The sequence below is a fragment of the Leiobunum rupestre genome, chromosome 4 (assembly GCF_980474605.1).
Source record: "Leiobunum rupestre chromosome 4, qqLeiRupe1.1.hap1, whole genome shotgun sequence".
Taxonomy (NCBI): Eukaryota; Metazoa; Arthropoda; class Arachnida; order Opiliones; family Sclerosomatidae; genus Leiobunum; species Leiobunum rupestre.
Genome location: NC_143387.1, coordinates 36,289,991 through 36,307,653, shown reverse-complemented (window position 1 = coordinate 36,307,653; position 17,663 = coordinate 36,289,991). Strand labels below are relative to the sequence as shown.

The 17,663-nt window shown below is 37.6% G+C and overlaps 1 protein-coding gene across 1 annotated transcript in view; it reads left to right on the top strand.

Moving 5' to 3' along the window:
- Positions 1-4,626: 4,626 nt before the first annotated feature.
- LOC149947604 (uncharacterized) overlaps positions 4,627-17,663 on the top strand; it is a 67,647-nt gene continuing 54,610 nt past the window's right edge. Inside the window, exon 1 of the mRNA XM_090172918.1 lies at positions 4,627-4,815. Coding sequence (XP_090029044.1) covers positions 4,763-4,815 — 53 coding nt within the window. The 5' untranslated portion in view covers positions 4,627-4,762. The remainder of the gene's footprint in view (positions 4,816-17,663) is intronic.

Below are 17,663 nucleotides of genomic sequence, written 5' to 3'. Positions count from 1 at the left end.
TACCAAAGTGGTGGCTTGGTCAAGAACTCTCCAGACATAACCCCTTGACAATCCTCAGTCGTTGTTAGCTTTCCTGTCGCTTTCGCGGCCAGATCGGTATCTTCCATGTTGATGGGATGATAAATTTAAAATTCAAGAACAACCCGGATGGCAATATGGTGATTAGGTCTACTATTAGGCTAGCCCCCTTCTGGACAATTGTAAATCTAGTAGCTTTACGATTGCGTGCTCTTTAAAGAAAAACTTAAATAAATAACTTGTCAAAATGATTTTAAATGACGTTGAAAAAATATCTTTTTACAAAAGCAATTTTAGGTAGTACCAACTTGTTTTGTTCATGACGTGAAAATTGTCCTTTTTTGATGGAAGAAATTTTATTTGAAGGTTCGAGAGTACGCTCTACAACTTTCTTATTGAAACGTTTCGTCTGACGCCTATCGGTAAAAAAAAATATTTTTAGGAAACTACGAAATCTTTTCCGATTGTTTTGAAATTTACAAATTAAAAAGTTTCCTTGCCAATAAATATACCCCGAAAGTTTCGTAACTCTAGATTTAATAGTTTTTGAGAAAAATACCATGGAGTAAAAATCAAAAATGGACAAAAAAAATCTCGATAATTCAAAAATGGCAATGCGCGTGTGGAGAAGGGGCCGATATCGAAATATCAAACTATCGATTGTTAAGTTCAATTTTAAATAGTGGCAGTATGTTACGCTATATCCGGTATTTGAGTCAAATCATAAACTAAATGCTTAAGCGGACGTAAAATAACTGTTTATTTTTGGTGCCCAAGACTTAAAATGGCACTATCGACCGTATGTCGAAGCACTTCATTAAAATCATTTACGTCGGCATTACAGACTGCCACGATTTTGAATTTAACCAATACTATCGATAGTTTGATATTTCAATACCAACCTTTTCTGCACACGCCCATTGCCATTTTTGAAGGGATCATGATTTTTTGTAATTTTTGATTTTTTACAGAATAGCCTTCTTGGCCGATCGCCCTGTATTCAGTTACAAGAAAATGAGAACCACCGTTGGTCTAAAGATAACATTAAACAACGTCGAAGAGGTCAAAAAGACCAACAACGTTTGGGGAAACTAAAAGATATTTATGTAATTAAATACATATATTTTAGTTTCCCCAAACGTTGTTGGTCTTTTTGACCTCTTAAATAAATATATTTTAGTTTCCCCAAACGTTGTTGGTCTTTTTGACCTCTTAAATAAATATATTTTAGTTTCCCCAAACGTTGTTGGTCTTTTTGACCTCTTAAATAAATATATTTTAGTTTCCCCAAACGTTGTTGGTCTTTTTGACCTTTCAACTGTATTCAGTTATTCGTGTCTCGAAGAAACGACAAACGAATATTTCAAATATAAATAAACGAATTATTTTTTCAATTTTAATAGGTGGATTTTAGGTTGAACTAAATTCTAGCGGAAGTACATTTCTGAGACTTTTATTCCAGTAATAAAAGTTTTCCTGATTTTTGTCCAATTAACGAGCTATACATGTCCGCGTTGAAATTTAAAATTCGCGATGAACTGGATCTCTTTAATTAAACTCATTTTTCTTTGCGGGGTAGTTGAACGTTCTCTCCTACTTCGGAGCCACGCGGGTCTCGTCTTGGTCGCTTCGGATCAATATAATACTTGGCGAAACCGGAATTTTTAAAATTCCCCCAAAGTCACCTTTCACGCTCAGATTTGAATTCCCATACACTCTCTGACGCTCAAATTCCGAGCAACAAACGAAAGCGCGAAATGATAACGTGAAATTCGAGATTTCCCGAACGAGCACGAGCAATAGGTGTTTTCGTAAATCCGGCGCTTCACTGTTGGAAGTACTGCCAACCGAGACATTTTTTAGTTGGCCGTAATAGCCGTTTTTTTTCGGTTTCGTCTAAAGTGTCACCTGCTAAAGTTTATGTTTCGATCGTTTCACCATCTTTTTAGGTTAAATTGTTATTTAATAAACTAGAAAATTATTAGTTAAACATTTGAAACTTATTTTGAAAGTTTCAAGATAAGAGAAATTGCTTTTCTTGTATATCTAAAGGTATGTACCATATGCCAACTTTTGATAGTGCCATTATTTCCGATAGGCCTTGTCCTACGTAAAGAAAGCCTTAAAACTACACGACAAAAAATTAAAACCTACCTAGGAATATTTTCATTTATGGAGTCCATAACCCACCCAATACTTTGCCAACATGTAGAATAAATACTAAAATACTAAATAGGACCAAAATTGTTATTTTCTCAAAGGCCGCTGCTGTTTCACTATCACCCAGTGTACCTGAAGCAGACGCCAAATTCGAACAAAAACGCATAACTCGTTTCTATGACGTTTTTGTGACGTCGACCCCAACATAAGAATATGTATTTGTACCCCGCTGCTCCGCCTTAAGCACTACAGCGGCCACCAAAACAACCAGCCCCGGACAAAAGTGCGCTTTGCGAAACAACGTTCGGCCAGTGAGACAGCCATTTTGACCGCCTCACATATAGCAAACAAACGCCCTCATCACGGCCCAACAAAAGGCGACACCATGGGCTGCCCGAGACCCACCCTCGCACAGCTGAGGACTAGAGTGGCTTCCTCTTCCACTGCAAACTACCCTCCTTAGTAGGTCACAGAATGACGAGTGTGGAACACCTATGGGGTTCCAGTGACCCAGCGCCCCGATCACATGACCTTGAGAGCCGGGTATGGAGCCCCCCACAGGCTCCAGTGACCCCATCACACCACTAGATAGGGACAGTGGGAATTTAGATAAGGACAGTGGGAAACTAGATAGGGACAGTGGGAAACTAGATAGGGACAGTGGGAAACTAGATAGGGACAGTGGGAATGTGAAACTAGATAGGGACAGTGGGAATGTGAAACTAGATAGGGACAGTGGGAAACTAGATAGGGACAGTGGGAATTTAGATAGGGACAGTGGGAAACTAGATAGGGACAGTGGGAAACTAGATAGGGACAGTGGGAACGTCGACCCCAACAGTAAAACAAGTTCGTCGGTGGGGAAAACAATTTGCTTATTCAGCTATTAATCCGGCGAATTCGCGGGCGGCTCGTCCATCAAGTCGCCGTTAAAACGCGCTCATCCTGCCAAGAGTAAACCGTACTCCTTTAATGAGCTTCCCCGCGCAGCCGATAGAACGTACGATTGTAGGTTTAAGCCGAGTTCTTCGGTAAATAAATGGAACAGCGCGGGGGTAAAAGGGTTCTGCCGTCGAAGCGTGTACGAAGAGAGGAAGAACTTGAAATAGAGCCGGCATCAAAAAGGCGGCTCTACGATTAAGGAGTGTTCTCACTCTCTCCTTTTTAATTATGTAGCCACCTAATAAGCGTGAGATGATTCAAGAGGGGGTGACACACCGTTCACGATTCTTACTCGTTAGTCGGACCGAAAAAGCCGCCTTCTTTCTCGTGGTAGAATAATTCCAGGGGGGCGAGGGCCACCCGCTGCTTCGTTAATTAAGGCTACGATTTCGAAGCCGTCAGAGTTTCTGGAGAGTTATATTTTATACAGGTGTATCCGCGTCGAATGAAATTGAAAAGGTCATTCCTATATCGCTAGGATTAATTAAAATGGAAATAAGGAGGGGAGGGGTGGCACCTCGTTTCTCTCGCTCTCTTCCCGCCATAGACGCTTCCATTGATTCCTGATTCGATTTAAATATTTCGCCGACTCGAATTTTCCGTCTTCGGTATAAATCAATTGATTGCTTCCCGCGAATCTCTGCCAATATCATTATGGAAATGTCTGGGCACTCGGAGCGGGGAAAGCACCCAACTGCCGCCGTTCAAAATGTTTTCTTATTTAATTTCGCGTAGAAGCCAAGTTTGCTTTCGACTCGCGCCCGGGGCTTCGTTTTGTAGACTTTCAGCGGTTACTTTTATTTTAAAAATTAGCCCACTACTACTAGCGCCCCCAGACGGGAAATAAACACGCGGCGTAATTCCGAAAAAGATGGAAGTTTCGCGTATGCTCTTAAATTTTAGCCGCAATTACTTAACTTTTGAAAAACCCGCGAGGGGGAAATGCCGGTGTCGAGTTCCGAGTCAGAGCGCGTTCTTGACGGATCCGCCTTCGGCGGATTAAACTATTGATCTATGTTTCTCTTCGAAAGATAAGAAACTTTGTATCCGAATGATCCGCGGCTTTTCCGAAGTAGGTCTACTCGCTTTTTCTTTTCGTAATAAGATTAGGAAGACAATACAACGCGAGAAATAAAAACCAAATAAGCTGTTCTAAAATTCCTCGCCTATACGAACCTCTTTTTTTTTGTTTTTCGGGCGACGCCCTCTGCCTTTAGATACCACCGCGGGGTAGCCTACTTTCGGGCAGTTTCTTTTTTCCGCGGCTGAAAAGTTTGGCTAGTCCGAGAGAAATTGATGGATTCACGAAGGTATTTTTTCTATAGTTCGCTAAAGCGTTTCCCAACCGCGACTACAGATGGCGCCGGGGGCCGTAGGAGGGACCCCGCGGAAGCACGTGCCTTTCCTCGGCGAAGATTGTTGGGATACCCGTCGTCATGGCAACCGGGGCGCGCGTGGGCGCGGAGGCGGCAAATTGGAGCGGCCGGCCGTCACTCGTCGGCGAGCGGCCGCTGAGTGAAAGTCGTCCGTTAGCGCGAAGTAGCAGTCGCGTCTCGCCTCATCGGAGGACTCCGAACGCCGATGTCGCCACGACTCTCTACCTGAGGAACCCTTCTCGCCCGCCGCCGAAGACACGCGCATCATGCCCTACCTCTACGTGGAGACAGCCCGGCACGCGCCGTGCCACGATGGACGGTAGGGGACACGCTTTTACTCAAAATTACAGCCATTGCCACTTCGCTAATCATACGCCCTAGTTTCATTTCGGGGACCCCTTTTCCGATCATTTCACTGACGTATCCATTTCTAGATCGTTGTCGAGTTAAGTTCATTTATTTAAATAACGGACAAACCAGGATGTTTGTATATTGGTCATCCTAAGCTTACGTTAACGTCGAATCGGATGGCATCTCGATAAAGGGTATTTATTTCCTCTGGGAAAAAGTGGGGTATTAACGTTCTTATGGAAAAGTGAAATTATTTCCCTGTACTATTTTATAGTTGAGCAGAGTTGTTATCCTTTTAAACGCGTAAAGTAAAATAACTTTACTTAAAATTTAAAACTTAATCAAAATAAATTAAGAGAAATACCCAATATTTTATCTGTGCCCGAACTGGTTCGTTGTTGTAAGGGTATATAAACTAGAGAGAAATTGGTTTGGCCTTCTTTAAAACCACAAATTTTGACCTTTTGGGTTCCTTACTGCTACGGTCCGTATTTATATAGACTCTTATTACGTTAAATTAGTAAAATATGATTCGGCGTGCTCCTCCCAAATTTCGCAAAGGTCAAATTTGATATTCCTAGCCACGGCTATTTCTCGAAAGAACTCAATTCGAACTGAATAGCATTTGTCGGAAAATTCGTTAGCATCGCCTTCATAAATGTAGTTTAATAAATTATGAACGAATCAATTCCCAAATGTCCAAAAGGACAACGGTCAGTTTGCGACTTCCGGGCGGAAGTTTATTAGCGAAGGATAAAATCCGATAAATTCGCGTCAAAAGAAAAATTCCAGATGATAAAAATTAAACAAAAAATGGAAAGGCGGAAATGCTCCGAGGCATTCTTTCCGGAGCCAACCGAATTAAGATGGCAACCCACCAGTTGAATTATTCCGGTTCGCTAAGTACTCACAAGGGGAGTGTTCGAGGTGTTAATTTCCGATTTTGTTCCAAGTCGGCCGTAATGTAGACCTATATGAGAGATGAAATTTCCCAAAAGGAGACGTTGCACTACCCATTCGATTTGCCGTGGCAACCGAAAATGTTTTTTACCACTTACAACAAAAATAAGATTTTTCCTTATTTTACCCCAAAAATTTCCAATTTATCTAAACTTGATGAAATTTACCTAAATGTGGTCCAAATTACCCATTTCGTGATTTTCAAATTTTTAAAATGTTTTCGTGAAACCGAGAAAATACCATGCTTTTTTAAATGGAGATTTTTTTGTTTTAAGTGATCAAAAACATTTTCGTCTCCTTTTGCGAAATTTCATATCTCATATAGGTCTACATTAAGCCCGACTTGGAACAAAATCAGAAATTAACACCTCGGGTACTCTCCTTTGTCAGCGCAATAGGTTGAAGAGGAAGCATTTTTCACGAGAAATAAATTAGAGAGACGTGATACTTTCAATTTAGCATTTACACTTGGAAAACTAATTTCCACGTTCCAAAGAGTTGGTACCATAAATTTAATTTTCGAAAACGCTATAACAAGCAAGTATTCAGATTATAATCGTATAAGTGAAAACGTTTTATTACCATGGTTTAAAATATTAGTTTAATAATTGGTTAAGGAGTAAGACTACAGTGGTCATTGTCTACTTTCACGCTATTTCAAGCTGAACTCTTTTAATTTTGTATTTTAACTTATAAAATTAATATTTATTGTAGAACAGCCTCTTGTTTAGTGCTTAAAATAATTTTGACAATTTTAAATTTTAAAATAATTAAGTTATTACGTTTTAATTCGGACCCCCGGAGCTAAACAAGTTGGGCAAGCGCCCAAACTACCCTTTAGTTATATCTCGTTAACTATTAATATTAGAATTATCAAAATTATTTTAAGCACTATAGGAAGGTTCAGCCTAATAAGAAAAATATAATTCAATTATGTAATTGTTGAAACAGAAACGTCCAGCTTGAACGAAAATGAGGCTTTTACTGTATTCTTCCCCCTTAAAGCATGACTGATACTTCATGGTATTTTTATTTTTATTAAAAACAGTTAAATTTTTACATGTTTACCGGAGCTTTCAGTCATGCTTTAACCAATTATTAAACTAATAGAGAATATGTTGGCAACAGCCAGTTCACCCCCTGATTTCCGTCTTAAAAACCACGCCCCTTTCCCGGAATAATCGTCATCTCTACACGAAGAATATCTTCGGAGAGTAGTCGACACGTGTACTCCGTTATCCTGGATACGTTATCGGTTGAAATTCCCAGAACTATTTTGAGACCTCAAGAAGAAAGTTTGATCTATACCATAATAAACACTCGATAGAAAATCACCGTTTAGCGTGTCTTTGGTTCGACGAAATGACATTCTGAAAAACTCTCGAAACGAGAACTGGGAAGGAGGAGAGATATATTTCCCCTCATATTGAGTGGAAAACGTGTCCTAACAAAGAAAGAGATAGCGTACGCGTTAACAAAGACGTAAAAAATCTACGGAGGATCTCCCATAAGCGAGTCGTAACGTTAAAACCGAGAGCCATCATTTAGAGAATACTTTCATTTTCCAATATAGGCCTTGGCGTGTTAAAAATCGCGTGTGTTACGGACAAAAATTGTCACGAACTCGCGCTCGAAAACGCTAGATTATCATTAACTCATCGAAAGAAATAGTCTACAATTTATTCTTTAAGCGCTCGCCTCGTGAAATTCATTCTTTTCGTTCCCATTTCGCGACTCTCCGACATTACGCGTTTTCTCGAGAAACAGCGAACTTACATTGTTCTCGGTGAAATTGAACGAAGCGAAATTTTTCTTATAATTCTTCGTGTATTTAGCGACACGACGATCACGGCCTGGTTCCCAGAACTGAATAAACAAAAATATAAGTATAAGTCCGTTGATTTGTTTGTTTCAAGTTGGGAAAATATTTCTTTAAGGTTCACTTACGTTGTCGAAAATTATGGAAACCCGAATTTCCCATTAAACAGTCCAATTTATTGTTTAACCGGTTAAAAGCTTTTAAGGTTTATTTTTGACATATTTACGCGTGGACCAAGAAATGTTTTAAGGGTCTGACCTTGGACCTTACACGCACGCGGTAAACGTGATGTCTCACGATAAAGCAGCAGATTTATGTTGTCCGTGACTTAAAGTACCAATATTTTGAAATTGTTAACTTTGACGTCAGTAGATCAAGTGTTACCGACCTCAACTAGCACGGTACACAAAATTTAATTAATCATCGAGGAAAAAATAATAATTACGATAATTGCCACCAATCAGAATGAAGAAATTTAGCGTACGATAATGGAGTGTTTTGTAAACTATATTTAAAAAAAGAAAATATAATTATGTTTGAGTAAAAGTTATTAAATTTATGTTGTTGATAAATGAGAACCAATTAAAATTAAAGAGTTTGTTAGCGCACGTATCACCTGTACCCAAACCAATAATGTTTTATTTAAAGGTTTAATGGAAAATAAACATTAAAAATTCACGTCACTGAATAGAACGCCCGCGGTATACATTCGAGTACAAAACACTTTAAATAATTTAAACCAATTTATCATTGTTGCGTATTGTACGCCTGTACTGATTCTAAATTTACGCTTCCTTGTAAACTTAGACTACAATATAAGGGTAGAGGACCCAAGATCCAGGGTTTCGTAAAATAAATAAAAACTGTAGACCTTTATTGAGGTCGAAGTAAAAACGTTACGATGCCTAATATTTACAAAACTTACTCATCAAGTTTGAAACAATACATTTTTAAAGGTATTATCTTACAAATGCCTTACTAAAACGTCTTACGAAATGTACAAAATCTTTGGCGTTAGATATTTGGAATCAAGAGTATGTGGGTGCATGGCTCGCCATAGGGGCCAGGCGAAATGTCGAAAGTCAAAATCTATTCGTCGCTTTTACTAAATTTTTATCATGTCAATCCATTTGAAGAGGAAGCCACGTAATAAACATTCAGTACGACCTCGTAAAACGTTAAATCATTAAATCTAAAGACGCAAATACGACCTGAATAAACAATCAAATCGAAACGTAATGTACATTGAAATAAACCATTTTTTATACGGAATAACGGGTGCATCAATTCGCGTTTGAAACATCGATTTATGCCATTCGAAAAACATCTATTTTTAGAGTAATTGAAATGGAAGATTTTTATAGCTACGCTTTCTACATAAATAGCGTCAGCCACGAGAGGCAAGTGCGCGGGTTAGAAAATTAAAAACACTCTTCTTTCTCAAATATAAAAATATTTCCTTTCCTAGATATAAATATTTTCTTTAGCAAAAATATCCATTTTCTTTACTAAAACTAAGTATTTTCTTTAGCAAAAATATCCATTTTCTTTACTAAAACTAAGTATGTTCTTTAGCAGAAATATCCATCTTCTTTCTAAAATATTCATTTTCTTTATTAAAATGAAAGTTGTAGCTGAGTGTAGTCGTCGGTGAATATAGTGTGTTCAATATCCACTACTACAAGGTCTAACTAAACGTTTTCAAGGGGTCTAAAATACATTTTTACTTACTTAAAATATCTATATTTTTAATTAAATTAATCGAGTTTTTATAAAAATAATTAGATTTAAAAAGCGTATACGCGTATTTTAATCTTATTGATTTGATTTAGCATCAGTTTTGATAACTGCACCGTTTCTAGTGGAACGCAGAAATCTGGCAAATTCAAAACCATTAGCAACCCAAATAGTTCGCGAAGAGCGTCGAATGTAAAGGCGGATTGTATTGGTTACTTCAAATGTCCCCTTTTTGTGGAAAAAATCAATCAGGTAAAAAGAGCAATTTCGATTAGCCCCGAAGAAGAAGGTCAATGCCGCTATCGAGGGCAATTTCCAATCGAAAGAGAAATCGTCACTCAATTATTGAAACGTATTTAGAACAAAAAAAGGTTTCGTTTCCCAGGATTTCTCGACCCGATTTCGACTCGCCAGTATGTTACTCCTAATAGAAAAACTTATTTTCCGCGAATCTGAGAGCTTTACTGAAAACGAAATTTCTAATTGGTTTTCTTTACGTAGAATGTTATTCGCTTAATTAGGGTTAGCTTCTAAAATTTTAAGGTACGAAGAAAACATATTTAATTGTTAAATACGTGATTATTGACTCAAATAAATTTCTAAAATGTTAGGTTATGAAAAAGTTGTTTTGGGGATTTCCGTAGAACGTGGCCGGCCGCAATGACGACGCGTGGAATTAATAAATAAAATAATACACGAAATAATTTGCGCGCCTATTAGTATCATAAGCGACGCAATAACAAAAAGTATAACACTTCCTATTGTTTTAATAATAATTGTTTTTATCCCACCCAAGGGCGTATCCAGGATTTTATTTCAGGGGGGGTTTTTGAGGGAAAATTTCAAGGCGGGGGGGGTGCTGACGGAAGTTTAACTGACTTTTATTAGGCACCCCCCCCCCAGTCATCAGCATTTCGGGGTGGGGTTAGAACCCAACCCCCCCCTTAAATACGCCCTTGATCGAACCTGGCGGAGTGGTTAGAGCAAGAGGAGCCGGGTTCGATCCCAGCTTCTGACGCCAAAGAGAATCTAGCTTCTCTTTGGTGGCTCTGGATGAAAACTCGGAACTACTCCTTCCGCGTTGAGTTTACAAGTTATCTCCCCACTGGTTAAAGGGGTTTCCCCCAGAGGTCTTCGGTTCCCAGCAGAGGTCTCCGGTTTCCAGCAGAGGTCTCCAGTTTCCCCTTTCCTAGTGCTCGGCATTGTTTATTTCTTTATCCACAAATTTTCCGATTTGTTTAAAAACGTTGGTAAAAAGAATATCATTTGAACTTATTTAATTATGTTTTTTACGCAACCAAGCATTTATTTGAATAAAAGTGGTATTTATTTATATAATTGTTTGTTTTATTTAAATAATAGGCTTATTCACTTTCGATTATTTAAACATTTTACAAGTTTTATTCAACTATAACCAATATATTGGTTATTTAAATAAATATTATTTAAATATAGCCGAGCTTATTTTATTCATGGATAAAAATTAATTGACTGCCGACCTCTACCCTTTCCATAAAAACTTGTCGAGGTTAACGGTAATAGTTAGTGCAGGGAGCTGTTGGCTCGCGTGGCATGTAGGGCTTGCTACCACCCACCTACGCAATGGAACCCGGCCACCGGTTTAAAGGCATTATAAGTAGCTAGATGACTCGGGCCTATGGTGGTGCCTAGCTGATTATTATTATTATTATTTTTCGACACAAACTTATTGCAACCGAACTAATTACTTTATTATCGTCCTTGTTAGTAGTGTATTTCGTCTCTGGTATATATGTATACAATATTGAGATCTGTGCTAAACTAAACTTGGATCGCGCAATTACTCTGAAAAAATAATTACCAGATAATTTTTTATAGTTGGAATACTTACCATTATTACGTTACTTACGTTAGTACGTATTAATTTAAACCATATACAGTCTCCCGCGGACGAAGCTTTCAACATTAAGCAACGTTTCGACTGGCGTACTAAAATATCAAGTAGAGGTCGGCGTTCGATTAATTTTTATCCATGGATAAAATAAGTTCGGCGATATTTAAATAATATTTATTTAAATAACCAATATTTGAATAATAATTGTAAAATGTTTAAATAATCGAAAGTGGATAAGCCTATTATTTAAACAAATCAAACAACTATTTAAATAAATACCATTTTAATTCAAATAAATGCTTGGTTGTGTAAAAAACATAATTAAATAAGTTAAAATTATATTCTTTTTACCAACTTTTGGTAAATAAATCGGAAATAAACAATTCCGAGCACTAATATCAAGAAACTGAGATGGCAGCGGAAAACCTTTTTTACATAATATAATACCAATCTAAGAAAAAGCTCTAGTTAATCTAAATTCTACGGTCGAATTTCGTATAGTGGTTTGGCGAGATTATTTCGGCGAATGGGAATCTGGGTCGGGAACACTTCCGAGCATCCATTCCGAGCCAAAAAAAGGGCGACTCGTAAAATTCTTCTTTCGGCGCGGCTTTGTTTCGGAGCAATCGGAACTAGGCCCGGGTTGTTTTAGGGTTTTGTACCGTCGCGAGAGGACGCCGCGATAGAAGGGAATCCGCGGAGAGCAACAGCTTTTTTACGACCCCCTTTGTCTCGGCAATTGGACTTGGACTATTCGAAAAGCCGCGACTTCGGAACGGCGACATTCAGGCCCGTACGGACGGGGAAAGATTGGCGTAAAGAAGTTGCCGCGGACGGCGTGTTAAAAGCTCTTCAAACTGAAACAAACCGCGCGGTATCTATCTCGTCAACGCTAGAACTTAAATAAAAAATATCCATTTCGAGAGAAGTAATACAAAATTGGGCTCTAAACGATCGGACGATCCGCGCGAGAGTTTCGAAGAAAAGTCTTTTAAACCTTCTCCCGACGGAAAAATCCCTTCGCGAGTCATGATGTAGCGCGTTTCGGGTTACGGCGGTTTCTACGGAAATCGACTTTCTTTTTCCCCTCGAGTTGCTATCGCGCTAGAAACGTACACTCGCTTTTATGTCTCGCAATTTGAGATTATGGGATACTCGTTTCCATCGCGCGGGATAGAAGACGCTTCAGCCCGGGCTTCCCCGACGGAATTCGTGCCATCCGTAGTTCATCCAGATTTACAGGAAGGAAGACCGCTCACCGTAAGCCCAGCGGACATTGACCCCCCACCCCCGTCTAGAAATAAACACGAAAGCCACTCTCATCACGATATTATTTTTCTACCAAAAACCACGTATAAAATACACATTTCTACCAAAAACAACGTATAAAATCCACATTTCTACCAAAAACCACATATAAAATCCACATTTCTACCAAAAACCACTTATAAAATCCACATTTCTATCAAAAACAACATGTAAAATCAACATTTCTACCAAAAACCACGTATAAAATCCACATTTCTACCAAAAACCACGTATAAAATCCACATTTCTACCAAAAACCACGTATAAAATACACATTTCTACCAAAAACCACGTATAAAATACACATTTCTACCAAAAACTACATATAAAATCCACATTTCTACCAAAAACCACATATAAAATCCACATTTAGACCAAAAACCATATATAAAATCCACATTTCTACCAAAAACAACATTTCAATAAACCATTTGAAACATTCTACGGAAATTAATTTCGTCGTTTACGTTAGAGCAGTGGTCATTTTGAAATCGTAAAGGCGACCCTCCAAATACGTAATATGAAGTAGAATTTAAATTTATTGTTATTTGTAAACTATTTAAGTACGGGACCAATTGTATAAATGTTTTAATAAATACCCCTTAATTACAAGCTCAGCTTAGATAGTGTGTGCAGCTTATTCAAATGAGCAAAATATGGTAGTTTTGTTTATTACACAATAACATTAATAATAATAATAATAATAACTACCAATGAGGCTCTAAATATTTAAAATAACCGAAAACTGTTGGATAACGTTTAAAATCCTAAAGAATCTACAGAAAATGATAACAGGGAGCGTGTATAGAAATTGAATGAAATTTAGTATGACTCAACAAAATCCCGCTAATGGCCCAAAAGTAAAACAAGGCTGCGAGGGGTAGTTTAGTTTTACCTTTGGGCCATTAGCAGGATTTTGGTACACTGTACGTGGCCTACCTAACTCCCAATTTGGGCTCAATTTGAGCGGAAATCTTTAAAACTGGACAGCATCAACTTGAAGCGAGTCTACGCGATTGATTCCCGTGTGAAGTACGGGCTGTCAATATTTAGATAAGCGGCTTATTAAAATGATGATGAAGAACTGAACTGGCACTTATCGACGCGTCGAAATTCCCACTCAGGCGGGCCCTATAACTTCGTCAGAAATGAATATCACTGTTTGGGTATTATATAGTACGTTTGATTGACACCCTTTATTAAACGGGGACTAATCCGGAAACGAGATGAATCCGCTCTTCGCCGAATTAATAAGGAGCGTCTTTCCAAATGATTCCACTGCCTTTCAATCAACAGATTATTATAAACTGCGAAATATATGGAAGGCTAAAACGCGACATTCCAAATTTCAGCGGCGAGTTCGTAAACGCAAAGAGGCGAAAAAAACGAATTAACAGGAGAGGTTGAGGCTTCACGACCTCTAAATTTTAATGAAGACGTCGAATTATCATAAATATTAAATTTTCGTTCCATGGTTTAAAATATAATTAATTTAAAATATAAAAAGATCTGCTACTACATGGATTTGCAATACTTGTTTATTTAAAACGTAAGAGTGAACATAAAAACTGTGTAAAAAAAGGAAATGAAGAAAATGGTTTAGCGGTACATATAAAATCCGAGGAGAAACACAAAATTCAATGGGACGCTACTAAGGTGTTATGCCAAGAAAATAATTGGTATAGAAGATGTTTTAAGGAAGCGATATACATTAAAGATAGGGGTAGATTAAATATGGACATGGGAACGGTAAACATAACGGGGTGGGGAAGTGTTAGGTTTAAAAAAAAAACAAAAAAAAAACCACCACCACCAGGGGAAACTTTACTTTTTTTTTCAATTGTATGTATGTAAATGTTATTATTGTAAAAACTGTTTGGCTGAAGAAGGACCGCGGTCTGAAAGCTACCGAGTTTTAAATAAACAAGTATTGCAAATCCATGTAGTAGCTGATCTTTTAATATTTTAAATTAATTACGTCGAATTATCTTTGGCAATTCTATCAAAATATTCTGACTATAGATGCCTTTGAACCAACTCTATTCATAAACACTGGAATATTATATTCCTAATTTATAAGGAATAGACGATAGCATAAATTGCAAGGTATACTGGGTAAAATCAGGAAACTATATAGGTATACACTTGGAATGTCTAAGCTATGAGCAACAAACACAAGGAGAACGCAGCTAGCCTTTAAACACGCTAACGAAGGGTTGTGTACGATTTTCATTGGACGAGCGTCACGAGCCTTTACGCTGAACGTTTTACGGGCGGGGGGGAAGACAATTTCCGAATTTTCCCTTCCGACGGCAGCAGGCGCTAAAGCGTCTAGCCAATGAAAAATGTACATAAGAAAATCCACGACTTTTGACGGGTTGCATTCTCCTTGTGTGGGGTGTTGTGTTTGTTGCCCCTAGGTTTTATGAGCCTTTTTTGAAGATCGCCTATTTGTTACCATGATGACGCATTCTTTTCGCGTCAAACCTCGAGCCAATGAATTTGAAATGTCGTGTTACGTCTTACACTTGACGTAGTTAAGCCCCGCCTTTTTCTCGACGCGCTTTCGTATCACCGTCCCAATGGAACCTTAGACATTCCAAGTGTATATTTCCTGGTAAAATTTATTTCGGAAAACATTTGAGCGCCATCAAACGGTAGAAACCTTTAAAAATAGTCACGTGGTCATAAAATTCCTTTCAAGTTTACCGTTGAACAGTGACTTCCAGCTTCATTAAATAAATCTTCAAAAGTTTAACTTTTAAAAAGAAAGTCATATTTAAAATTTTGGGGTAAGTTATGTTTTTTTTAATATTTATACTTTTTTGATAGAAAAAAAGATTAATTTGTTAAACTTAATTTAACGACGACTCGGACATTAGTATTATTATTGGGATAGAGATGTTTAGTCTCTGACTAAAAAATTGTAAAAAAAATTAAAAACGTAGACTAGAACACGTTTATAACCTAGGCTTATTGAAGCAGAGCCTCCTATATTTTGACCACGGCCAACCCCGATCGCGGAAGCGCGTTATAGAAGTTGGCAGTGCTATGACGAATTTCCGGGAACATTTTAAGACTATTTTCGGCTTCAGAAAACTGCGGTTCGAGTGGCGCAATTTTATTTGTTACTTAGCAGGCGACAACTTACCGTCGGCTACGAAAAAAATACAAAGAGAGTTTCAAAAAAGCTTTTCGATAATCTAAAATGTTTTTCCAATAATTGTAGAGGTACACGCATTCAGCTTATAATATTGACAATTTTGAGAGATTGACAAGTTACAAGTACTTCAAACCCCCCTCCCTTCAATTCGACCCCTGATTTTCATCGACCGCAACACGCCTAACAAGAGCTGGCAGTATTTGAAAATTATCTGAAAAGGCGAGTGCGGGTATAGTTTGTAAACACGGCGTCATCGAGATCCTTAATTTGCGAAGAAGATAAATTTGATAACGAAGTTTCTTATTTAAAAGCCGTAGAAACGAATGAGTCTTTTTCGAGATATCTCCGAAGGAGAAAGCGAAAAGTGAAAGACAAAATGGATAAAAAGCAGAGTCTTCCTCGACGCTGATAAAACCTCGATCCCGCGTAGAGGGTACAACCCGGCCCTTCTGCCATAAGTCATTTTTATTGAGTGAAAATATTTTGTGACAACGCAAATCTTCGTTTTTCTCGCCCGAAAAGAAGGAATTTTAGCCTATCACAATCGCGAAATATTTCGAATACGGGAAAAAGTGAAATGATAACAAATTCACTTTCTTTTTCGCCGCCTCAAATCTGTGATCGATTTCAACCGCTAGGACGACGCGTTCCCGTACCGGGGTCAAGGCAGCGACACTCCAAAATGACATTTCGCCTTTCGCCAACGCGTTTTTATTCTCGGAGGACATTGTCGAACCGCGCCGACGACAACGAACAAAAATAAAAATAACATTTTCGAAGTATTTGATGCGTGCGAAAACGAAATTCTTCCACCAACCTGGCATATTTGCCTTCTTGTTGGCTCGATCTGATTCTCGACAACTTTACGCGGGCTGCTTCTGATTCCCAAATAGCGCGAATGTAAATATCAAATTTACTTATTAGTCATCGGAGCAGTTAGCGAACGCTGTTAAGCGCCTCGTGATACCAATCCGATCAATCAAATTACGGGATTTTTCTACAACTATTTCCGTATATTGTACTATTGTAAAAACGACCCTGCACCCCTTTAACTGCGCTGCCAACGAAATTCGTCAAAGCAGACAAGGAAATCTCGAGGGACAGGTTACTATGCTTTAAAGTTTCCTGGTAATCATGATTAAATTATTAAAAAGTTAATCATGTTTTAATCATTTCAATCACGATTAAATCATTTCAATCACGATTAAATCATTTCAATCACGATTAAATCATTTCAATCACGATTAAATCATTTCAATCACGATTAAATCATTTAAATCACGGTTAAATCATTTCAATCACGATTAAATCATTTCAATCACGATTAAATCATTTCAATCACGATTAAATCATTTCAATCACGATTAAATCATTTCAATCACGATTAAATCATTTCAATCACGATTAAATCATTTCAATCACGATTAAATCATTTCAATCACGATTAAATCATTTCAATCACGATTAAATCATTTCAATCACGATTAAATCATTTCAATCACGATTAAATAATTTCAATCACGATTAAATCATTTCATTCAAGATTAAATCATTTCAATCACAATTAAATCATTTCAATCACGATTAAATCATTTCAATCACGATTAAATCATTTCAATCACGATTAAATCATTTCAATCACGATTAAATCATTTCATTCAAGATTAAATCATTTCAATCACGATTAAATCATTTCAATCATGATTAAATCATTTCAATCACGATTAAATCATTTCAATCACGATTAAATCATTTCAATCACGATTAAATCATTTCAATCACGATTAAATCATTTCCATGTCGATTAAATCACGAGCCGGGAGCGGATTTTTCCAGTGGCCCGTTTTCAAGCAGCTTTTCACGGAGTATTTCAATTACAATTTAATCATTCAGGTCTCGATTTATTCATTCAAATCTCGATTTAATCATTCAAATCTTGATTTAGATATTCAAATA